This window comes from Mustela putorius, unplaced genomic scaffold (genome assembly GCF_011764305.1).
Source record: "Mustela putorius furo isolate JIRA1106 unplaced genomic scaffold, ASM1176430v1.1 tig00000788_pilon_pilon_pilon, whole genome shotgun sequence".
NCBI lineage: Eukaryota > Metazoa > Chordata > Mammalia > Carnivora > Mustelidae > Mustela > Mustela putorius.
The window spans coordinates 2,262,184-2,286,929 of record NW_025421481.1 but is presented as its reverse complement, the minus strand read 5'-3'; the positions used below and the strand labels follow the sequence as shown (position 1 = coordinate 2,286,929).

The window sequence follows — 24,746 nt, the reverse complement described above, 5'->3', positions numbered from 1 at the left end:
TTTTTCTTTTTTTAAAGATTTCATTTGAGAGAGAGCACAAGCAGGGGACGGGGCAAAAGGAGAAGCCGGTTCCCCGCCGAGCCGGGAGCGTGACGTGGGCCTCCGTCCCAGGACCCTGAGATCATGACCCGAACTGAAGGCAGCCACTCAGCCAGCTGAGCCACCCAGGCAATCATGTGTCCCTTCTTTTGAAAGGGAGAGTAAAGGACATACCACCTTGCCGGTTCTGAGAATTAGAAATAATATTCACCTTTGTCACCAGAACCTAGCTCAGTCCTTGACGATGTAGAAGGTACTTAGTAAATACACATCTATAAGCCCTTGTCTCCAATTCTAAAATAACGCCCAAGTGTCTGAAAACGAGGATTTTTAATAACTTTTTTGGTAGCAAAGCCTAGATCCCACTCAGGGTATTGCATAACATGAATGTATGCATCATAGTACTTTTTTTTTTTTTGATGGACAGAAAGGGAACACAAGCAGGGGGAGTGGGAGAGAGAGAAACAGGCTTCCCACTGAGCAGAGAGCCCAATGTGGGGCTCGGTCCCAGGATCCTAGGATCATGACCTGAGCTGAAGGCAGACTCTTAACAACAACGGAGTCACCCAGGTGCCCCTCACATTACCTTTTTAAAATTCAAAATCTTTCCCATTTCTAAACAGGTCTGGCCCAGTGCTTTGGGCTAAGGGATGGTGGCATGTGTTTGAATGAATGTGACTGTCTTCTGCATCAGGCTCTGTGCTAAGCAATTTACAAGTATTAGGTGATTTATTCCTTATAAAAACTTTATAAGATTCTATTAGAATCCATTTATAAATGGACAGCTAAGGCATAGAAAGATTGAATAATTTGCCCGACATAGGTCATAGCAAAGTTGGGATTCCAGTCCGTATCACAGAGCCTGCACTCCCTCAGTGAGGAATGAATAAAAGACTCACATGGTACACAGTCAGGAAACAGCTTCTTAAAAGAGAAGTTGTGAGCCGTCTAAATACATCATAAACCATTATGCCAATTTGTTTGGTTTTGCCCACTGCAGGCTACTGCAAGAGGGCAATAAAGACAAGTGAAAAAGTTCTGACAGCGCAAGTTCTATTTTAGCAATAGGTGATGTTTACTGAGCACATACTCTCTTCTAAGCATGAATCTAATTGCTTCCCATGAATTCCTAGAAGCATACCTTTCAGGCCATTTCTATCAGCTGCATTTGTAGAATCTGAGCAACGGAAGGTTAAATAATGGATCACCTCCAAGATCACCTAGAGGATCTGAACTGAGGAAGCTGATGTTACAGCGCACTCTCCTGCCCTTGGGGCTCACGGGTCTATAATGTGTTGTGTTGTCTCCCTAAAATACTCACCCAGGTGCCTTATGTGCCACAGGGGGTTGATTGCAGAGTATTTCCCATGAAACACAATCAGCATTGGGGACGTGGCCACCCCGCCTCCCAGGGAGCTGCTGTAGAGATTTTCCCTAAGAAATGGAATAGAAAAGCAACATTTGGCCTCGAGGCGCACAGACTCAGGTAAAGTAGCATCTTCTAATTTTGAAAGATGCAAGACCATCTCCCGCTATATAATAGAAAGACGATAGTTTTTCATTGTCCCCCAACTTTTTATTTTGAAAATTGTCAGACTTACACAAAATTGTAAGAATACCACAAATTCCCATCTAATTCGTCTACACTCACAGCATAGCATTTTGCCATTTTAATTTTCAGCCTTTTTTAATGGCAAATACAGACCAAATTCCAATCCTACATTATATAGAAGACCTACTTACAAATTCAAGGTTATGATGATATTTTTAAATATCCAGATAAAAAAGGTGGACAGGAAATACAATGACATGTTTAATAGTGGTTTTGTTAGAGGGGTTTTTTTTTTCTCTTTTAAAATTTCGATAATAAAAAATGCTGCATTTAAAAAAAATTCCACCTTCAAAAACAAAGTTGAGTTTATAAAATAAGTCTTAAAAAAAAGCCTACATAAGGAGGAGCCCCTCAACTGAAATAAATGATTTTCAGTGGAGAAGGTTCACTAGGCTTCTGGTAGAAGACTTAACATTACATTACTAATTCATGAGAAAAAATGTTTGCATAATAAGATTCTGCAGGATCCTGCTTCCGCTGACATACCATCTGTGATTAGATTCTCATCTCCCATCCCCATCCTTTCTCATCAGTGCCTCTGTAAGAAAACCTAAGATGTCCGTGAACTATTTCTAACCCAAGTTACACCTAGAAAACTAACTGAACCATTGTGTTGCCAAGCATGGAAGGTGGCAGAGGGGTCTACACATACTCCACATTTTTTTGCATCCACTTCTCCAGTTGTTTGGTGATGCGCTGGTGCTTCCATTCCGTCATGTTGGCCACAATCACACCCGGATTGAACGAGCAAGTGCTGGGGCTTATGCCAAGGTCTTTTATCGTCTTCTTCCTGTAGTCCAGGTAGCCCATGTATGTATTCTATAAAGGGACAGCATATGCTTTTGACCAAATCATTCATTTCTGGAAAGTAATCATTTTCTTAAGCCCTCACCGTGCTAGGTCACCGGCCACTTCCTAGTGGCTCTGCTGGTTTTCTCGTTTCCCCAGCCTCACTGCCAGCACTAGAACTGACTCCTGGGACAGCCTCATGGCTCCAAATACTGTCTGCAGAGCCAGCCCTGTTGTCTCCGGACTCCCAGCTCCTGCCACATCTGCCAACACTGTCCCCTGGGGGCTTAACATGGCAGCTCCCTGTACACCCAAACACAGCTCCCAGTCCTGTCCCAAACCTGCTTCCTCATAACCTGCCCCACCTCGGTTCCTGGCAGCTCTGTTCTTCCAGGTACTTAGGCCAAAAACCGAGGGTCATTAGGATCTCCATGGCTCCTGCTCATTCACTTTTCATCCAAATCTGTCAGCAAGCCCTGTTGGTCTTGTCTTCCAAACCACACCGCCAACACAGCTACCTTCCCTGGTTTGGGCTGTCATTACCACTCAGGGTTTCTGCAAGTTTCAACTCCACTCTGTCTCTATGTCCCTCATCTGCTCAAAGCCTCTCTGGTGGCTTTCCATCTCAGTGTAAAAGCCGGAGTTCCTAAAATGGGCTGCCACACCCTGTGCCATCTGTCCTCACTGTCCTTACCTTTCTAATGACTCTTCTTGCCCACTTTCCTCTGCCACACTGATCTCCTTGTTCCTTCAATGCAAGAAAGATACACTTCTGCCTCAGGACCTTTGAACATACTGTCACCTCTTCTTGGAAGGCTTTTCCTCTATGTGCTGAGATGGTTCCCTCAGTACTTGATCACCCAATTTACAATACAGCTCAACCTGCACCCTGGTACTCTGTTAAATACTTCATTTACTGACTGTCTCTTCCCACTAAAATGTAAGCTACACAAAGGCAGAAATTTTCATTTGTTTGCTGTATCACTGGTACCTAAAATTGTCAGGCACATAGGGAGTTGCCTAATGGATGTGCCACAAGGCAAGGCACATTGTCTCATGCGCACGGGCTGTCCTAACTCTCCTCCGTGTGATGCTCAAGGTCACAGAACTAACGAACACACTCGAGCACTTTCTGGGTGTCAGGCAGGTTCTGGGAACTTTGCACACACTACCTCATTAATTGCATCCAATCCCTTTCCATGTATTAACTAATTTAATTCTCACAATCGCTCCACGAGGGAAGTACTCTTCTCACCTCTGTTGGACAACGGAGGGAGAAGGTGATTGGTAAGTAACTGGCCCAGGGTTTCAAGCTAAGTGATGGATCCGAGGTTTTGATCACGTCAAGGGTGGCCTGAAAGCCTAGGCCTCAAAGTGTGTCACATCTCTATTGTTGCACATAAAAATGACTTCCTGGAACGTTTTTTTGGAGAACAGCATTTGATTCTTAACAGCACCAAAAGCCATCCTTTTGGCTTTAGTATTAAATATAGGCTCATCTTTCCTCATTTCTTCCAGGGTAAAGAGATCTTTCACCTTGAGGAAAATCAGTATTTTTCTCTATTGCAAATGGGGGGGAAAGTGGGAAACTACTCTGAAATTAGAACCCAAAGTGCAGGGGGCCTCTTAGAGGAAACCCCCTGTCTTGGACAGAGAGTGTGGTTCCGGCCACCTACAGAACCAGGGTCCCTTCTGGAGCATTACGACAGGCTAGAACTTGGGCGTCATGGTATCCCATTGTGGCTCACAAAAAACAACAAGACAGGTACTGTTCTTGCCGTGTTTCAGACCAAGAGAGTGGGACCTGCAGGGTCATCATCCTGCCCTAGCCTCGGTATGCAGGGAGCTGGGGTGGACCGGGCAGCCCAGGCCCCGCCTGGGCTGGGTTCTCCAAGGTTAGATTATGACGAGCTGTGGGAAGGGAAGGGAGGAGAGCAGCGGGGGAAGACAGGAGCAGCGAGCCCACCTGTAGCCCCACAAATCTGTTCGTGTCCTGAGCGGAAGGCAAATCGCAGTCCCCCGAGAAAGCTGCCGCATGGCCCAGGGCCAAGGTGGTGTCATAGAGTTCTTGGATATCACCTGAATTTAGAAACACCAAGAGTTAAAATATTAGAGCATTTGTTTTAGAGCTAGATAGAGCCTTAGAACATCAGGCAGGCCCGGATGTTGCTCTGGAGGAAAAGTATGTGATCCCAATTTCAAGCAGCCTGAAGATGGACTTAAAAACCTAGCTTGTCTCGGTTCAGAAAGGGGCTGGATGGTAAGCTCGGACCGGCACTGGGCCGACTTCTTCACTTCGGCTGCCATGTGGCTTGCACACCTGTGCTTATCTTATTTGCACATGGGAGACAGCAACACTGAAACACCCAAACCGAGCTCACTTCCGAGAGTGCCATCAGGGAGACTTTATTACCCTACATTTTAGGGATGCAAAGAAAGGGAAGACTAGGTTATTGACAGCTGACTTGGACAGAGTAGCTCCCAGGTCAGCTGGATACTCCAGGGAAGTGAATATCCACACCTGTCTTCAAACTATTCCCAAACTTCTAACCCTTTATTCTCCCCACTTGAGTACACAAGTCAGAATCACTGAGCACCTCGCTATTTGGAAAATGAAGGTGGTAAGTCACTCATTCTACTTATCAGCTGATCCTGTTTGTTCTTGGCCATCGGCAGTATACCTTGTACAATGACATCGTCGTCCAAATAGATGACTTTCTCATGTTGATGGATAAGCAGGGGGAGATAAAATCGAACAAAGTTCAGCTGTTAAAACAACAACAGAAGCGATGGTGAGCCTCAGCTGAACTCCAGGTGCAGAGCAAAATCCAACAGGCTGCAGAGATGCCTCAGCAGCCAGGGATGGGGGCCCGGGGCCACAGCCTGAGCCGGCAGATCAGCACCCTCCTAGGTCCGAGCCCTCAGCTGTGGAGACAGTGACGGGACACTTCCCCTCTGTAACTGGCTACAGCAGCAGTCAGAGGCTTCCTTCCCGGTCTTTCAAGCCACAAATTGCCTGCTGTCCTCTATACTCGTAATTGGACTGCTGTCCACTAAATCAGCCTCACGCACATGCACACACGCATGCATGGGCATGGGCACAGAGGCGTCCCGGCCACAAGTTCAACCTCTTAGCTCCGTGGACCAGAAAAAAAGTCAGACAGCATGAGCTTGGGTGGGAGTCGTGTAGTTTTATTAGCTGCACCATTTAATCCAAAATCCCATCTCAGCTCACACTCCAATAAAAAATATAAGGGATTGGGAAAAGAGCATGTCATCAAAGGGCTTAGAATTCACTACATTTTTGAGGATGGATTTCAATAACAATTATATGTAGAAGTTGGCTGCATTTTCTGTGAATCTGCCATCAATACCACTCTTTACGTAAGAAAGAGTCCCTTTGGTAAGAACTCTTGCAGTAAAATACCTTAGGATTCCCAATGTCAGGGAAAACAGTGGGTGTCTCCTGAAAATCTTAGTTGAACCTATGAGGTATATAATCTATCATGCTACTGTTTTTCCTTAGCCACTGGGATACCCTGGGCTGAATTTAATGTCCAGTTGCCGTACACACAACAGCCTGTGGGTTGGGAATATTTTTTCCTGGCCTCACTGTTTGGCCCCAACCCCCACCCCCACCCCTACAAGCACATTCACATACATAAATGCATCCTACATTTTCTTACACTTCATTTCTTCTTTAATAGTTTCATTATATTTATGTAAACCACCTTAAATTCTTCTGGAGCAGGTAGTTTATAAATTTTAAGTAACCAGAGCTTAGTGGAGACCTAACACTGCTTCAGAAATATTCCATCCACATCCCAGTGGCTGGTGCTCCACACTGAGCAAGAGTCTCACCAAAGACTGTCCCCAGCACATGCGTAATTCCTACTCACAGGCTGGAGCAATTCGGGCCTCGATGAGTCTGGTCTAATCTTCCCTTTGAGGACGATAGGGTTGAATTCCACGATTTTAAAGTTTATCTCTCTTAGTTTAGAATGTTCGATCCATTTTCTAAAAAGATGATAAAAAAAAAGAAAAAGAAAGCTCTAGTATACACCTCCAACCTTTCCTCAATTTGTCTGTTGCCTCCTTAGAAAGTTAAGAATAAAATGTGCATAACTTTAGTAGAGTTTAGTCTATAAATCATTCTGATTTTTTTCTTTCCCCTCAGTCTGGCCCGGCTTCAGATCTTTCCTCTTTTTTACTTTAATTCGCATACCTCTGCAAAGGAAATGAAGCAAAATAGTAATAATCAAATATCTCCCCAGATCCACATAATCTCCACAGGAAACTGGAAGAACAAAAATGTTCCTGCCATGGGCTAACAGATTTATCAAGTTATGAAGCAGGACATTCAGAATCTTCTACTCGATGGAAGTCATTCTCACTCTGCTGTTTGGACTCCAAGGATGATTTGAAGTTATCCTTGTCTCTTTGACTCTGCCTCTCACTGTGCCTCACCTGCCGCCGCCTCCGACCCTCCCCTCCTGTCCCCAACATCTCCCCTCATGTTCACTCCGTCTCACACAATGTGTGACTATCTTTTACCCAATTCATAATACAATGCTTGGTAGAAATTCTCTCAAAATACAATTGTCAATGACTCAAGTCACACATGGTAGCGTTTGTTTTTGCTCAAAAATCGACAAAAGAGTTGATCTTCTGAATTGCATTTAGATCTGCAAAATTTGAACCATAAAACCAGTCATTTACACAATGTTTTATGTCAATTAAATATCTTTTTGTTTTTTTAAGATTTTATTTATTTGGCAGACCAAGATCACAAGTAGGCAGAGAGGCAGGCAGAGAGAGAGGAAGGGAAGCAGGCTCCCTGCTGAGCAGAGAGCCTGATGCGGGGCTCGATCCCAGGACCCTGGGATCGTGACCTGAGCCGAAGGCAGAGGCTTTAACCCACGGAGCCACCCAGGCGCCCCATATGTCAATTATATCTCAATAAATCTGGAGGTGAGGAGAAGTCATGTCAACAAGAAAGACAATCCAACTGAAAAACTGGCAAGTACTCAAGCAACTTCTAAGTGGCCAAGAAATGTGGGAAAAACAGTGCTCTGACTCCCTAGATATAAAGGGATCTCAAGGTAAACCACAAAGAGATAGCCCAGACACCTGTCGGAATGGCAAAGTTAAAAAGACTGACCACACCACGTTGGGGTGGTGGTTGTTACAGGGGTATGTTTACTTTCTGATGACTCACAAAGCTGCAACACAGGATTTGTGCAATATTCTGTTTTTGTGTTATACTTCAACGAAAAGAGGGGTTTTTGTTTTTAATTCTTTAAAACGGGGGTGGTGGGCTACACAACAAAAGCTGGGAGACGGTGCCTGCTCAGAGTCCTGGAGTTCATGCCCTTTTGTTCGAGTACAAACCCTTGCTCCGAACATATTACACACGCTACGCTTTGGGGTTTGGTTATCTGGTTTTCATACCCACTGAGAATTACACGACTGTTAACAGCAGGCTAAAGGAACAATATGCAACAATAGATGATAAGAAAAGTGCGATATGAGACAGAAAATCTAAAACGTATACACAAACCCTCAAAACCCATAGGAGCCAAGGACCATTTAGATTAGGAGCGAGTGTTTTCCGTATCTCAGTACCTCCGATTCGTGCTAGGACTTAAAATCTAATTGTAAAAATCATACATAAATACATTTTCAGGGAGCCTGGCTAACTCAGTTGGAAAATCTTGATCTTGGGGTCATGAGTTCAAGCCCCACATTTGGTGTAGAGGTTACTAAGATAAATAAACTTAAGAAAAATAAATCCCTGAAATCCCTTGAACTTCCCTTCATCACTGATCTCCCCAGTCCCTCCATCCTCCCCAGAGATAGCCATTATTAACAGATGGAGATCTTTGGGGCCCCCTTTTTTTTTTTTTAACAGAAACACATATATGTACATGTACACATTTATAGTTTGGGTTGGGTTTCCTTTTAAGAATGTTTTAAAAGATTTTATTTATTTATTTGGCAGAGAGAGAGAAAGAAAAGCACAAGCAGGGGAGTGACAGGCAGAGGGAGAAGGAGAAGCACCCCCCCACTGAGCGGAGAGCCCAGCATGGGCCATCTGATCCCAGAACCCTGGGATCATGACTTGAGCCCAAGGCAGATGCTTAACTGACTGAGCCACCCAAGCGCCAACCCCCTTTTTTAATATTTTATTTTTAAGTAATCTCTATACCCAGTGTGAAGCTTGAACTCACAACCCTGATATTAAGAGTCACATGCTAGGGGTGCCTGGGTGGCTCCGTGGGTTAAAGCCTCTGCCTTCAGCTCAGGTCATGATCCCAGGGTCCTGGGATCGAGCCCTGCATCAGGCTCTCTGCTCAGCGGGGAGCCTGCTTCCCTTCCTCTCTCTCTGCCTGCCTCTCTGCCTACTTGTGATTTCTGTCAAATAAATAAATATTATCTTTAAAAAAAAAGTCTCATGCTCTACTAAGCCAGCCAGGTACCCCTGGTTTTTTATTTTTAAAGCTATAAACTAACTTGTTTTGTGCCTCCCCCCATTCATATGTTGAAACCTAATCCTCAGCGTGAGGGCATTTGGAGGTGTGGTCTTCAGAAGGTGTTTAGGTCCTGAAGGGTGGGGCCCTCATGAGTGGGATTAGCGTCCTTACAACAGAGACCCAGAGAACTCCCTTAACCCTTCCTCCACGGGAGGACAAATGCAAAATGCAGCAAAAATGCAGCTCTCTATGAGCCAGGAAGCAGGCCCTTACCAGACGTGGAATTGGCGGGGGCCTAGATCTTGGGCTTCACAGCCTCCAGAACTGTGAGAAATACATTTCTATTTTTGTAAGCCTCCCAGTCTGGGACATTCTGTCCCAGCAGCCTGAATGGATCAGACATTTGTAGAATGGGTCATAGCACATGAGATATACTGCAACGTGTGTCTCCTCCTGGCCAATAGATCATTGTCAGTATACCCACATTGCCTTCTCTCTCTTCTAATAGCTTGGTCATCTCCATAGTTTGTTTCAATATTCTTCTATTGATGGACATTTAAGCACTGAGCAATTTTTTTTTTGCTATTTCATATAATGCTGAAATTAACACTGTTGTACCTATATTTTGATAATATTAGAATTTCTGTACCAGATTCCGAGCAGTGGAAATGGTATGGTGAGTCAAACTATACATGCATATAACATTTTTTATAAAATTTAAATTCCAGTTAGTTACCCTAAAGTGTAATATTAGTTTCTGGTGTACACTCTAGTGATTCAGCACTTCCATACAACACCTGGTGCTTATCACAAGTGCACTCCTGGATCCCCATCTTCTGTTTGCCCATTCCCCCGACCCACCTCCCCTCTGGGAACCAGCAGTTTGTTCTCTATAGCTAAGAGTCTGTTTCTCGGTTTGTCTCTTATTTCCTTCACTCTTTCTTTTTTCTTCCTCTTTCTTTTTTCCTTCACTCATTTTTTCTTCTTACATTCCACATATGAATGAAGCCATATGTTATTTGTCTTTCTCTGACTTATTTCACTTAGCCTAATACAATCTAGTTCCATCCACATCATTGCAAATGGCAAGATTTAATTCTTTTTCCTGGCTGTATAATACTCCACTGAATGCACACATCCCCTCTTCTTTATCCATTCATCTGTCCATGGACGCTTGGGCGGCAGCCTTGATTTGGCTGCTATAAAAGGAGGAGTGCATGTGTCATTTTGATTTAGCGTTTCTGTATTTCACAGGTGATACCCAGGAGTGCAGTTCCTGGATTGCAGGGTAGTTCCACTTTTAACTTTGAGAACTCCATACTGTCTTCCACAGTGGCTACAGCAGCTCAATGCATACACAATTTTATTAGACGTTGCCATATTGCCCTCTCAAAATACGTTACCAATTTACAAAATGTACATTGTTTAACTAGGGGATAGGCATATGCATTTTCTTGCACTGGACTTTGTCCTATTTAATTTAAACCAACTCAATGTGTGAAAAATTATATGTCATCGTCATTTTAATTTGCATTTCCCTGTAATACATAATACCTTTTCATGTTTGTTGACCACTTGTGTTTTTTCTTCTGTGAATTGTTCGTTGGTATTCTGTGCTCATTTTTCTACTAGATGCTTGTATGTTTAAAAAATTTTTTTGTAAGAATTCCTTTTATACCTTGGAGATTAATCCTTCATCTATAATACATGCTGAAAATATTTGGCCTAGTTTATTGTAAGATTAATTTCACTTACAGTGTTTTGCATCTTTTAAAAGTTTTTAGAGGTATCTGGGTGGCTCAGTCATTTAAGTGTCTGCCCTCAGCCCAGATCATGATCCCAGGGTCCTGGGATTGAGGCCCAGGTTGGGCTCCCTGCTCAGCGGGGAGTCTGTTCCCACCCCTCCCCCACTTCCCTGGCTCATGCTCTCTCTCTCAAATAAGTAAAATCTTTAAAATGGGCAAATAAATACATAAATAAAGTTCTTGTCACTAATTCCAACACTTGAGTTCTTTTTTAAAAAAGTAAATCAATAAATTAATAATGTTTTAAAATATTAAGCAGTAAAATTTGTCCATGTTTTTCTTATGATTTTTGGGCTCACAGAGTCATTTTCCATAGCAAAGCCTGCATTTTTTAGAATACTTTAAAATTTGATTTTCTGTTTATTTCTTCTAAATCCATTTCCAACTTTTTTTTTTAGTGTGTTGTATGATAGGAAACAGATTGCTTAGCAGTTCAAAAATTATAATTAGTGATGATCCAGGTCACAGTGAAATATTATATTTATATCCTCCCAGGCTAAGAAAGCAGAGAAAAGAGAAACCATTTGAGAAAGAAAGACTTCCACATAACCTGCTTAAGGAATGCAGTTCTTCAGTTCATTAGACAATTCACTTCGGCAGAATGATGCATTGCCCTACCAGATTAATGAGGCTTTGCTGTAACTTCCCTAGCGAGGCAACACATTCATCAGGTCACTAAGTAAATCTCAAATTAATGCAAATGACATTTATCAAACCCCAAACACAGGGGAATCCATTTAAGGAAAGATAAGAAAGATGAAAAAGTAGAAAACTCCAAAGTCTATAGGGCACAAATTACCGGATTCGAGATAGTGTGTTCCGGAGTCCAACGACATAGAAGAGAATGTTGGCATCAGTGTTGCTGTAGATGCTGTTGATGGCAGCCATGGTGGCACCCATTCTCCCTGCCGCGGCACAAATCACCACAGGAATCTCCTCCTCCATTTCCTCAGGAGGCTCAGAGTCATCATCTGGACACATCAAAATCAGTGCCTTAGAACATGAAGGAATTTCAAAGTAGGGCCAGTTTAAATTGTGTTCCACACTCCTGGGGGAAGACAGCATAGTGTAGAAGAGACTGCCGACTCTTCTCCAACACCCAGCCTCCTCTTCTCTTAGAACGTCGGAATTTTACCTGGCATATTGCCAACCACAAAGGATCTGTTTCTCAGATTCCCTTGCAAGTCTATGTGATCAAGTTCAGACCAACGGGCAGTTAGTGCAGGTATGTGGGCGACTACTGGGTTTGCCTTTGAAAAGAAATGTGCTGGCCTCCCCTCTTCCCTTTCCCCTTCCCATTGTCTGGAATGGGGATATGATGACAGGACTTCGGGCAGCCATCTTGGACCACCAGATGGAAGCTACCTATGGAGGACACCAAAACCCTAAGAGAGAGGGAATCTTGATCTGGGTCACTGTGGAACAGACACATCACACTTCACCTGAGAGCAAATAAACTTCTGTTTTGCTTCAGGCACTATTATTTTGGAGCTCTCTGACAGAAGCCAATCAGATAGCCTAACACAGACACACAGTTGAAAAATACAGGAAGAAATGAAAGCCTCCTTTGACTCAACAGTTCCTCAGCTCCTCGCCTCTTTCCTAAATTGGAATATTTACCCTGCCTGTGCTGCTATAAAATCTACTGCTTGTGATCTTCCTTCCCTTATCCACCCTCTAGTCAAGTGTCTCAAAAGTTGATGGCAAGAGAAAGGCAGTAAATGAAAGAGCATGACTAATGGACAAGATGAACAATTGATTGTTCTTTGGAGCTGTGGCTGTGATATAAAACACTGGTGTAGTAACATCACATTTTGGCACCACAATGCAAGTTTCTAGAATGAAGGATAATCATTATCCTTATGTAGAGTATCCATTATCCGGTGCCCTTCTGGGTTTTACTTAAAGTTCGCTCTCTGTTCACAGATACTTTTTGCAAAATACCACTCAGAAGCAGGGTAGTCTAGCTGGTGTTTAATCCAATAAATACATAGTATACTAACTACCAGAACCTGTGCTTTGTATAACTTAAGGAACATTGAAGAGTCTGCCCGTTCCCTTCCCACATCTGTTCCACAAGCAGGCTACTACATCGGACATATCCGCCACGAGAATAAGTCTGTTTTCACAGTATCTTTACTGACGTGAGAGAATGCTCATAATACAATGTTAAGGGGGGAAAGAATACAAAACTCTCTCTAGTATTCGGTGCACAAAATTGCCACAGGAATCTCCTCTAGTGTATGATCCCAATGTGATATACACAGACATATATATTTTCAAATGGATCTACATCTGTTTATGGAATGATAAGTGATTTCAATTTCCTTATTTGCAATCTCTCATGTTTTCCAAATTCTCTAAAGTAACCATGGTTACTTTCATAAACAACAACAAAAATATTTTTTAAGGGATTATTCCTTTTGGGCTCAACTGTCACCTTGGGGAGGTTTCCCAATCATGTGGCAAGTCCACCTGCTGGCAGTGAAGTGAACTGCCCCACACGCAAATCCAACTGTGTTTCCTCCCTGCTTCCCAGCCTCCAGTGGTTCCCATAAGGTAAAGCCACCTTTCCTTTGCCTGGCACACAGGGTGCCTTGTGATCCAGCCCCTGCTCACTTCCCTAGCTTGGACTATTCCAGCAAAACCAAACTCCCTGTGGTCCCTGGAATACTGCACCAGGCAGGCTGTCCCTTTCCGCAGTGCCTTTGCACACACTGTTCCTGATGCCTGGAACTCTCCTTCCATCCTTTCTTGCATGGCTAGCTCTGACACCATCAGTCCAGATCAGACCCTCTGAGAAGGTTTAACAGCTCCTTAAGCAAATTAGCTCACCCCCTGTCTGTGCTCACTTTGGCTTTGTTTGTGGCTGGAGTTAGTAGCTGCATTGCAATGTTTTTGGTTGCATGTCTTTCCTTTCCCATTACACCGGGAGCTCCACGAGGGCTGGGACAGTATCTTGTTCATCTCTGTCTGTTCACTTGCAGCTAGCACAGTGCCTGGAACACGGTAGATTCTCCATCCGTTTTGGAGGGATCATGAATGGATGGCTGAATTTATTAAATCCTCTCTTTGAGCACTCACCCCACTGCACACAAAACATCTATTCATGTGTCTGTCTCCCCTGCTAGACTGTGAGCTCATTATATTATCCCCGCAGAGTCTGGCACCTAGGAAGCACTTAATAAAAGTTTGCTGGGTTTCACTGCATTGATGTGCAGCTCTTACAGAACAAGGCTTTGGAGGAATGATTCCTGGGCTACTTCTAGGCGCAAAGAGAGAGAGAGAGAAGGGCTGGAAAGCTGGGGCAGAGCCAGGCTGAATTAGGTAACAGAATAAGGGAGGAAGAAGGTGTCCTCAGGAAAAAGGGCCACCTCAAGAGGTCAAACACCAAGTTTACAGCCCTGCTGCAGACACATCACACTGCCACACTTCTCAGGAGCCTCTGCCAATCAGAGGAGCTGGAAGCTAACCTAAGCCAAAAACACTGCTCTCTGCCAAGAAGTCTTCCCTGGACAGAATAAGAATGAAGGTTCACTGGAGAAAGAGGGGGAAGATTTATCAACGGTAAATTCTTCACTCATGTGTCATCATTACACCTTCTTGGGGACCCATCTACTGTATTTGGATCTGTTGTGCCAGGGGGTGCCTAAACCAGTGCACCAAAAGATTTAGCTGCTTGGTGCCCATAAAATCTCTAGAAAACACCGTACCAATGGCGATGTGGTCTAGAAATGTGTTACGTTGGACTAGTCTGCTCTCACAGCTTCTCTTATCAGACCATGCCCATTCCTAGAAAAAGTGAAATGCCTGTTCTCCCAATGCCAAGTCTCTGAATCCCATTTCAAATTAGGGTCTTTTTAGCCAAGCATGTAAACTTGCCTCACCTCAGATGGGCCAGGTGTGAATCACCAGCTAAATTATTAGAAGAGTACATCAAATGTCATTATCAGGAGAAGACACAAAATGGCACCATGCTTTTCTTCCACATGTGACCTGACAGGGCTTCTAGACGTTAACTCATAAAACTAGTTCTTTGAATTATTGTCTTTGAAAATAGAAAAGTTAATATGGAGTAGGTGGAGCACAGAGGAGTGTTACGGAGTCTGTATTCTAGAATGGTAGAGGAAAGTCATTACACATTTCTCACAGCCCATATACAATACCAGGAGTGAACCTTAATGGTATAAACTGTGGACAGTCGGTGTTAATTACATGCCCGCAAAGGTTCGTCAGTCGTCACTAATGTACCATCTGGCAGGGGATATTAATAATGGGGGAAGCTGTGTGTGTGTGTGTGTGTGTGTGTGTGTGTGTGTGTGTGTGTGTGTAGGGGCAGGAGTTATTTGGGAAATCCCTGTACCTTCCACTCAATTTTCCTATGAACATAAAACTGCTCTTTTTTAAAAAAAATAAAGTCTATTTTTTAAAAGATTTTATTTATTTATTTATTTAAGAAAAAGAGAGCACAACAGGGGGAGCAGCAGAGGGAGAAGGAGAAACAGACTCCCCACTGAGTAGGGAGTCCAGTGTGGGACCCGATCCTGGGGCTCTAGGATCATGACCTGAGCCGAAGGCTGATGCTTAACTGACAATATATAAAGCCTATTAAAAATACTAATATGCACTTGCTGAAAAAAATTCCAGGGGCACCTGGGTGGCTCAGTCAGTTAAGAATCTGCCTTCAGGGGGCACCTGGGTGGCTCAGTGGATTAAAGCCATCCCAGGGTCCTGGGATGGAGCTCCACATCGGGCTCTCTGCTCAGCGGGGAGCCTGCTTCCCTTCCTCTCTCTCTGCCTGCCTCTCTGCCTACTTGTGATCTCTGTCTGTCAAATAAATAAATAAATCTTAAAAAAAAAAAAAAAGAAAGAAAGAAAGAATCTGCCTTCACCTCAGGTCATGATCCTGGAGTCCTAAGATTGAGCCCTGCATGGGGCTCCCGGCTCAGCAGGGAGCCTGCTTCTCCCCTTGCCCCTCACCCCTTTCCCCACTCTCTCTCCCTCTCTGTCTCTCTCTCTCTCACATAAGTAAATAAAAAATCTTAAAAAAAAAAATTCCAGCCCCCAATTCCAATAAACCATGATTTTCCTCAGACCTCCCCTCTCCCATTCCAAAGGTTGATCTCTGCTACGGGTATAGTGTGTGCCTCTCAAATCTGTCTTCACATCATTCCAAAAGGAAATAGATCACTTACATGTATTATTTTAAAACCAAAATGAAATCATCCTTTTCACGGTTTTCTGCAACTTGGCTTTTTCTACTTAACAGAGTACAGACGTCTTTCCATGTCAACACTATATTCTTTTGAATGGTAGTCCATAACACTGATTTTTTTTTTTTTGGTTTAACACTGCTTGGGATAAAAATGTGACCCTGGACCCATTCATGTGCTCCAAACACTTTGTTGTTTTAACAGCTGTTACAAAAGCTATTCATTCCTCTCTGTGGAGAAAGGAGCTTGCAGTGGGATTCAACGCACCAAATGTGTTGGTTTGTGGGCAAGGAGTGAAGAGTAAGGAGGAAGGAACTTGAAGTTCAACAACTTTTGACCTTGTATGGCTTCCTTTCTCGACTGACGCATAATTTATCATTATGGGCTGAATTGCATAAATTCATATATTGAAGCCCTAACCCCTAGTAACTCAGAATGTGACTACTTTTGAAGACAGATCTTTGAAAGTGCAGTTAAATGAAAAATGAGGCCATTAGGGCGGGGCTTTAATCCAGTATGACGAGTGTCCTTATAAGAAGAGGCAGGAACACCAGAGATATAAACACTCAGGAAAGGTCATCTGAGGACACAGGGAGAACTGTGAGCCTAGAAGAGAAGTCTCGGGAGAAGCCAACACTGCCAGCACCTGGGTCTTGGAATTTCAGCCTCAAGAGCTGTGAGAAAATAAATTGCTTTTGTTTAGGCCACCTAGTCTGTGGTATTTTGTTAAGGCAGCCCAGGCTGACTAACACAGATTTCTTAAAATGTGGACATTTTGGAATTTTCTTCAAATTTCCTACTGTAGGCGTACAGTTCCATGACTTTTAGTAAATTGATAGAGTTGCACAACCATTGACACCACAGTCCCGATTAGAACATTTCCACCTCTCTGAAAAGTTCCCTTAAACAGGTTTGCAGTCAATCCACTTCCACTTCCAGCTCCAGGCAACCATGGCTGTCTTTCCTCTGTATATTTACCTTTTCTAGAAACTTCTATACATAGAATTGTATAATATGTGGGTTTTCAGGTCTGACTTCTTTCATGTAGCATCATCTCTGTGAGATTTATCCACAGGGGAGTACATATTACTGTGTTCCTTTTTATAGTTGAAAAGGACTTCATTGTGTCAATATACTACATTTTATCTAATCGCTAGTTGAGTCACACATGCATTGTTTCCAGTGTGCGGCTACAGAGGATAACACCCTAGAAACACTTGTATACATGTCTTTATGTGGAATCAGTCTCTTTCCAGATGTTCCTCGTGTTCATTTAGACCAGATTACATATTTTTTAAAGATTCTATATATTTATTTGAGAGAGAGAGAGCAAGTAAGAGAGAACATGAGAGAGGCGAAGGTCAAAGAGAGAAGCAGACTCCCCGCAGAGCTGGGAGCCTGATGTGGGACTCAAATCCAGGACTCTGGAATCATGACCTGAGCCAAACGTAGCTGCCTAACCAACTGAGCTACCCAGGCGCCCCAAGATTACACATGTTTTTAACTATTTAGTTTTTTTTTTCTTCTTTGTTTGTCTGTGAGAAAGAGAGAGCACAAGAGAGAGCATGAGCAAGGGAAAGGGGCAGAGGGAAAGGAAGGTCCTGGGGCTCCATCCCAGGACCCTGAGATCATGCTCTGAGCTGAAGTCAGATGCTTAACTGACTGAGCCACCCAGGTACCCCTTAACTTTTTTTAGTGCATTGTTTATATTAAGATAAGTCAATTTTATGAGAACACAGACATTGTTTTTTTCATTGTATGTTCAGTGCCTAAGCTGGCTTAAGAAAAAAGTGTGAGATGAATGTAATTCATCATGTAAAATATTAATTGTATTTGGTTTTGGTTGATACAGAAACCGGCAATATTTTTGTCTTCCGCATTTTCCATAAATGTATTTGTTTGATTAATATAAAAATTAAATTATCTAAAAATAAGGGCATCTGGCTGGCTTATTTGCAGGAGTGTAAGACTCTTGAACTCCACAGTGGGTGTAAAGATTATTTAAAAATAAAATCTTTATAAATAATATAACATAACATAACATACATGCTATCAGTGTTTCTGAATTTTTGTGTGGGTTGATTTTGTGTGTTCAGAGGTTGTAAAAGTGCCATTTCAAGCAATTCACCCCTTAGGAGGGAAACCGGGCTTCTTGGCACAGCTGGAAGAGGATATAGGGTCAATACAGGGTCTTTTTTAAGCTGAAAATTCTGAGGCTATTGGGGTGCTGATGGGAATGAACCAGTGGGGAGAAGAGAGAGAAGGCAAACTTCATAATCAAAATTATTGAAGATTCAATGGACAGATGTAAACCAAGCTACCCAAAGTGTAGTCCAAAAACCAAGTGTCACTGGGAGTTTATTAGAAACGGATATTCTCAGACCTTACTCCAAACCTACTAATTCAAAATTTCTCAGGGTGGGTCCAAGTATTGTCTTTTAACAAATCCTAATGGTGATCCGTATATGTGCTAATGTTTGAGTAGCATGTTCAGTGATGTTCTAGAACATCACTGAATACTTGGGCTTGGGTGGCTGTTCTACAAGCAGGTCCTTGAGATCTGACCAGATTGTGGCTTGTCTCTGAACCCAGCTACTGAAAGGAATCAAAGGAACACATTTAAACCTCAGTCCTAGGTATCTCATCTTGACGGATTACATGCTTGTTTATCTGCTTTGTTCCTTTTTTAAAAATTCTTTTATTGTGGTAAAAAAAAACATAAAATGTATCATCTTCACCATTTTTAAACACACACTACGTCTTATAAAACTACCACTTTGGGGCACCTGGGTGGCTCAGTGGGTTAAAGCCTCTGCCTTTGGCTCAGATCATGATCCCAGGGTCCTGGGATCAAGCCCTGCATTGGGATCTCTGCTCTGCGGGGAGCTTGCTTCCTCCGCTCTCTCTCTGCCTGCCTCTCTGCCTACTTGTGATCTCTGTCTGTTAAATAAATAAATAAAATCTTAAAAAAAAAAAAAAAAACAACTACCATTTATACCCATAAGCAAGAACTCCCTATCTGCACCCGCCCCCATCCCAGTCCTTGGCAACCACCATTATACTTTCTGTCTGGATAATTTTGACTGTCTAAGTACCTCATATAAGAAGAATCACACAGTATTTGTCTTTTTGCGACTGGCTTATTTCTTTTAGCATACCTGTTTCATTCCTGAGCACAGTCCCCTTATGAACTTTCTTATACAGGATCCCACAGAGGGTCACAATCAGAAGGAACAGCAACACCTGATTAACTGAAATAAAAACAGAAACACATTCGAGTGTAACCTATCGAGCTGAACTCTGGGGGAAGTTTAGAATAGTCATAGGAGCAGATGCCTTCCCTGACATGCATAGCAGTGGTGGTCTGGGACGCTTCTTTAAGCAGATGGCACGTGCAGCAGAGGTTAACCTGGGATGTTGTTGATGCTCAAGGATATGGAGATGTAGTTTAAGAAGGATCCAGGGTTACCCCTATGCGGTCTGATGGCAGAGGCTACAGCCTTAATGCCTATATGATGCTGCCTCTGGAGCCACTTTCTGTGCATGGACACTTCATTTCTATTGATAGCTCACTTTTATATAATGCTTATGATGATCCAGTACTTCTAAGAAAACATGCTCTCAGCTATTATAACTCAGCTGCTTCTCAGTTAATTCAACCACTGGTCAAGGCATGACGTACAGAAAATTCTTTCCCTGAGTGAGAAGCCGGAAGACCCAAATATCTCTTCCAGGTGTAAGCATTCAGGACCATCTGTTCCAGAACAGTGATGCTTTCCCTTGGGATCTACTGAGAAGCAGAATAATACAGGCATCATCCTGAAATGATGACTCCAAGAATTGCCTGTGGGAAAACTGTCCATAAAATCAAAGGATTTTTTTTTAAAAAGCCAAGATGTAGCATCAAAACAGTCCTTTAAAATACATATTTTTAATAATCATGATTGTCAAAAGCCATAATCTTACTTTTTCGTAACAAAGCCATGTGTGTTCAATGCAGACAAAAACTGTGACCTGTGGATTGAAGAACAAAAATTTATTTAAAACAGAATCAACCCAAAAGTCATTTTATAATGATTAAGAACCATATCTTTGATGGTCTGATATGTGGCAAACTGTGGATTCATTCTTCATTATTCTGAATCTAGAACTTTGGAAATAAATATTTCTTGGTTGTATAGTTCCCCTCTTCCAATTAATTTCTCCATCTGTGCAAACAGTACAAAGGGCCTCCAAAGGGTAATCTTTTGTCTTCAAGGTCCTTTGGTGTTTTTGTTTGTTTGCTTGTTTGTTTTTTACCTTCTCCAAAAAGAGCCCTGTCAGCTCTCTGGGTTAGCAAATCAGATGGTGCTAACTGAAGAAATGTCAAACAAGAACATCTCCTTGATCCACAATATCAATCCCATGCATATTTTCTGCCATTGTAACTTCATTCCTTTGACAAGGAAATTTTTACACCCTCAGGAACCCCTTGTGGAAACAGAACTATATCTTACATGAAACTCAATCATCATTCCATGAGTATTTACTGAGATCCTACTAAAAGCCCAGCACTGTGCTATGTTCTAGGGATGCACCAATGAACAAATCAGTCCCAGTCCCTATCATCACGGTGCTTTCAATCCTGTGGGGAAAACATGTATTAAAAAGTAATAGATACAATAATTAGATTATGGTAAGAGATATGAAGGAAACAACAGAGGTCCTGGGATAAAGATAAACAGAGCTGGGGAGCATTTCATGAAGAGAAATCAGGAAAAAAATCTCACTGATGAGATGGAATTTGGTCAGGAGCCAGGAAGGAGAATATAGAAGGAAACCGCCAACAAGAGCTCTGAGTATTCTAAGCACTGCAAGAAGTTCCATGTGACTGGAAGGGAATGGGCTAAAGAAGAGACTGGTCAGATAAGACTGGAGACAAACTGTTCTGTCTGTAAAGGAGTTTCGATTTTATTCCAGATGCATGAAACTCCCTCCATCAGTGTTTATCTTCAACTAATTTATCTTCACTAAAGTCTGCAAACCAAATGTCTTCAAACATTCTTACAGATATTCTGATGGTAAACTCATCCACAATGGGCTCTAAAATACAAGTTTCCTGTGTTACCATCAGATTCCTGCAAACTATACAAGAATGAGGAAAAATAATGACTCCTTTCATTGCTAGCAGAGGTCCCCTCAGAGAGAAAAGTCTTTGTTATCATGAAGTCAACGTGTTCCATGCATGGGGTGGGCAGGGATGAGAGCAAGAACATGTTAAATGGGTCCACATAAATGATGATTTGGAATCCTGGGGTTGGCAGCAGCACAAGAACAGTATGTGCGGAGGAGAAAGACCCCCTTGCGGGGGCTGCCACTTGCTCGGGAGAAGTTCTTTCCTTATGATAATGGCACCAGGACTTTTCAAGAACTGGGAAGCCCAATGTTCTGTCTACAGTCTTCTGCCATGTTCTGTACCTTCTAATCTTCACCCTAGTGTTTGGGGGAAATCAAGGAAAGGAGGTCCTTGTTGGACATGGAGACTAGGGGAGAAATGCAACCAAGACCAAGTTCTGTGGGCGCTTTCAATGTAAGGCAATGTAAGCCATCAGGAAGTTGTGGGAATTTTGGAGGGGCTATTGGGTGGGGAAATATGAGTCTGTTTTACTTGAGTCTCCAAATCTATGGCTGCTGGAAGAAATCTTCACCTTTTTTGAGACATCAGTCTCAAAAGTCTGCTGACGACCATAGACCTCTTTTTAGAATAATGTTCTGTAAAGCTTAAAAAATATATTGTATTACTAAAAAAACCAATTATAGAATTTTAAAGGAAAGGAAGTCATCATCACATTGGGGGAAAAAACCCAAATTCATGACATAATACATATATTTCTTTATTAAGTAACAATCATTAGCTAGGGTAATTAGTTACTGTCAGTTGAGGTAGTGGTGAAATTTAAAAATGTGTGAGCTACCTGAACAACTGTAATGGGGTATGAAAATACCTGATTTCTACAGGGGATGATGGCACAGATACACAGGAACTTCTGTGATTTGTCACCTACATTCACAATTGAAGGAAACCCTCAGTTCCGCTTAGAGACTAGTGAAAGCGAAGATGTTTTTAGGTATGCCTAAGTGACTCCGTCAGTTAAGCAATCGGCTCAGGTCATGATCTCAGACTTGTGGGCTTCCCGCTTAGTAGGGAGTCTGCTTGAGATTTTCTCTCCCTCTGCCCCTCCCCCCACCTCTCCACCCCCGCCCCAGCTGCCACCCCCACCCCTCACCCCTACCTTGCACATGCAGGAGCACTCTCTCTTTTCCTTGGAGATACACACACACACACACACACACACACACATACACATTTATATTTATATTTATATTTATAAATATATATATATATTTTTTTTCCTTAGTACATGAAATCCTGTGAAATGTATCCAGGGACACTTTGGTGGTCTATGTACCTCAAGTTAAAGGTTAGACCCCCTGGGCTAGGTAGACCCAACTGCCATCTGGGTCAAAACAATGCTTTCACTGTTTGAATATCTAGAAAAACTGCTGCTCTGGGAATATTTGCTAGATTTGACCTGAGTGTTTTCATAGGCCCCAGTTCATGATATGACATTCCAGGTGACAGACAGGGTGAGACCCCAGGCCAAATATCAGAGAGGGGCAGGCTGACTTCCAGGGGGACTGCCAGAGAGAGGAGTGCAAATGGAAAAGAAAGCCCTCCAAGGGAGGCTGGAGGGATGCCAGAGACAGACCTGGGGTAAGATTTCCTCTTTTGCACTGCTGGACCCATTAAAGCTCATGAAAATGCCCACGTTTGCAACTTCATGTAGACTGATGGTGAAAAGTCCTCTGCCTCTATATTGAAGATTACAGAAGATCAAGGAGGGACCAGGATACAAAACAGAGGGACACTTTCACTTGATACTCCCACAGGACTTATACTGCACTTATATCATAACCAACACGCACTCGGCCCCGAACAATTAAAATGGCCTTAGGTATGAACGGTTGCAACAGACCCAGCCGATAGGTTCTAATGAACAGAAGACCTGGCACCTGCAGAATGTTGAATCATGGGGATGTATTATCTATTCAAACAGATAGCTACGCACAGGAGAGTCTAAGCACACACACACACATGCACACACACACAGATGCTACCAGGCCAAATTTTTACACAGAGTCCTTGGTTTTGCAAAATGCAAATTCAAGGCAAAGTCTAAGAGGCCTATCAACTAGATATATTCCAGGAATAACATCTTTTAACAGGAGAGGCCCAACTGCTTCTTCAGAGAATAAAGAACTGGCCTATGAGAATAAATTTTTCTGCCAAGACTTTTGACCCATGTTAACAAGGTGATTTCTTTGTGGTCTTCTGGATTTCCATAAATTTCATATTGCCACCTTCCATAATGAGAAAGAAGCCTTCACCCAGAGAAACGCAAATTGTATTTTAGTATACGTGGTGTTTTGTTTTTTTTAAATAGGCTTCCTTTCGGGGCACCTGGGTGGCTCAGTGGGTTAAGCCTCTGCCTTCAGCTCAGGTCATGATCCCAGGGTCCTGGGATCGAGCCCCACATTGGGCTCTCTGCTCAGCAGGGAGCCTGCTTCCCTCTCTCTCTCTGTGCCTGCCTCTCTGCCTACTTGTGATCTCTGTCTGTCAAATAAATAAAAAATCTTAAAAAAAAAACTCTATAAATAGGCTTCCTTTCTGTGATACAAGTCATTTATTAAAGACATAGTATCAGCTTCAAAATCTGACTTGGTGGATTTTAAATATTTAAATATTTACACATAGTAGAATTCACTTTTTTGGTTGTATCATTCTATATATTTTAATACATGCATAAATTCTTCTACTAAGAATTTATTGTATCTTGTACTAATTGTACTAAAAATTTATTGTATCTTGGACAAATTCTTGTACAACAAATGGAATAGATAACAAGTCCAACACCTCCAGAGAATTCTCATGTGCTACCTTTTTGCAGGCAGACCCTGCCCAACACCTAACCCCTCGAAAACACCAATCTGTTCCCTGTTCCTGTAGTTTTGCCATCTCCAGGGTGCCATATAAATGGGGTCATGCAGTACACAACCTTTGGAGACTCTCTTCTTTCACTTAGCTTGATGTATTTGGGATTCATACTTGCTGTTGAGTGTGTCAATATTTTTTCCCTTTATCATTGTTGAGTAGTATTCCATTGTGTGGATGTGCCACAGTTTACCCATTCACCTACTGAAGGACATCTGAGTTATATCCTGTGTTTTTATGATTATGAATAAAGCTTCTATAAACACTTGTTTATAGGATTTGTTGTGATTTTAAGTTTCCAGTTTTCTATGGTAAATACTTAGAAATCAGATTGCGGGGCACCTGGGTGGCTCAGTGGGTTAAACCTCTGCTTTCAGCTCAGGTCATGATCTCAGGGTCATGGGATCAAGCCCTGCGTGGGGCTCTCTGCTCAGCAGGGAGCCTGCTTTCCCCTCTCTCTGCCTGCCTCTCTGCCTACTTATGATCTCTTTCTCTCTGTCTCTGTCTCTCTCTCTGTCTGTTAAATAAATAAATAAAATATTTAAAAAATAAATTAGATGCAGGGTCAATTGGTAGGTGTGTATTTAACTTCTTAAGAAAGAGCTTATCTAAATAAATAAAATCTTTAAAAAGTGGGGAAGGGGATGTGATGTCGGGGTTGCTCAGTCGGTTAAATGTCTGCCTTCGGCTCATGTCATGATCCTGGGATCCTGGGATGGAACCCACATCACTGATGGAACCCTGCTCAACAGGGAGTCTGCTTCACCCTACCCCATGCTGTTG

The 24,746-nt window shown here is 42.6% G+C and overlaps 1 protein-coding gene across 1 annotated transcript in view; it reads right to left on the bottom strand.

Annotated features, from left to right (window-relative positions):
* Positions 1-24,746, bottom strand: part of GLT8D2 (glycosyltransferase 8 domain containing 2) — a 38,796-nt gene that overhangs the window by 2,793 nt on the left and 11,257 nt on the right. Inside the window, exons 2-9 of the mRNA XM_004743027.3 lie at positions 19,898-19,945; positions 19,090-19,182; positions 11,518-11,689; positions 6,340-6,457; positions 5,122-5,206; positions 4,407-4,519; positions 2,304-2,470; positions 1,361-1,473 (exon numbers count right to left, since the gene is read on the bottom strand). Coding sequence (XP_004743084.1) covers positions 1,361-1,473; positions 2,304-2,470; positions 4,407-4,519; positions 5,122-5,206; positions 6,340-6,457; positions 11,518-11,689; positions 19,090-19,182; positions 19,898-19,916 — 880 coding nt within the window. The 5' untranslated portion in view covers positions 19,917-19,945. The remainder of the gene's footprint in view (positions 1-1,360; positions 1,474-2,303; positions 2,471-4,406; positions 4,520-5,121; positions 5,207-6,339; positions 6,458-11,517; positions 11,690-19,089; positions 19,183-19,897; positions 19,946-24,746) is intronic.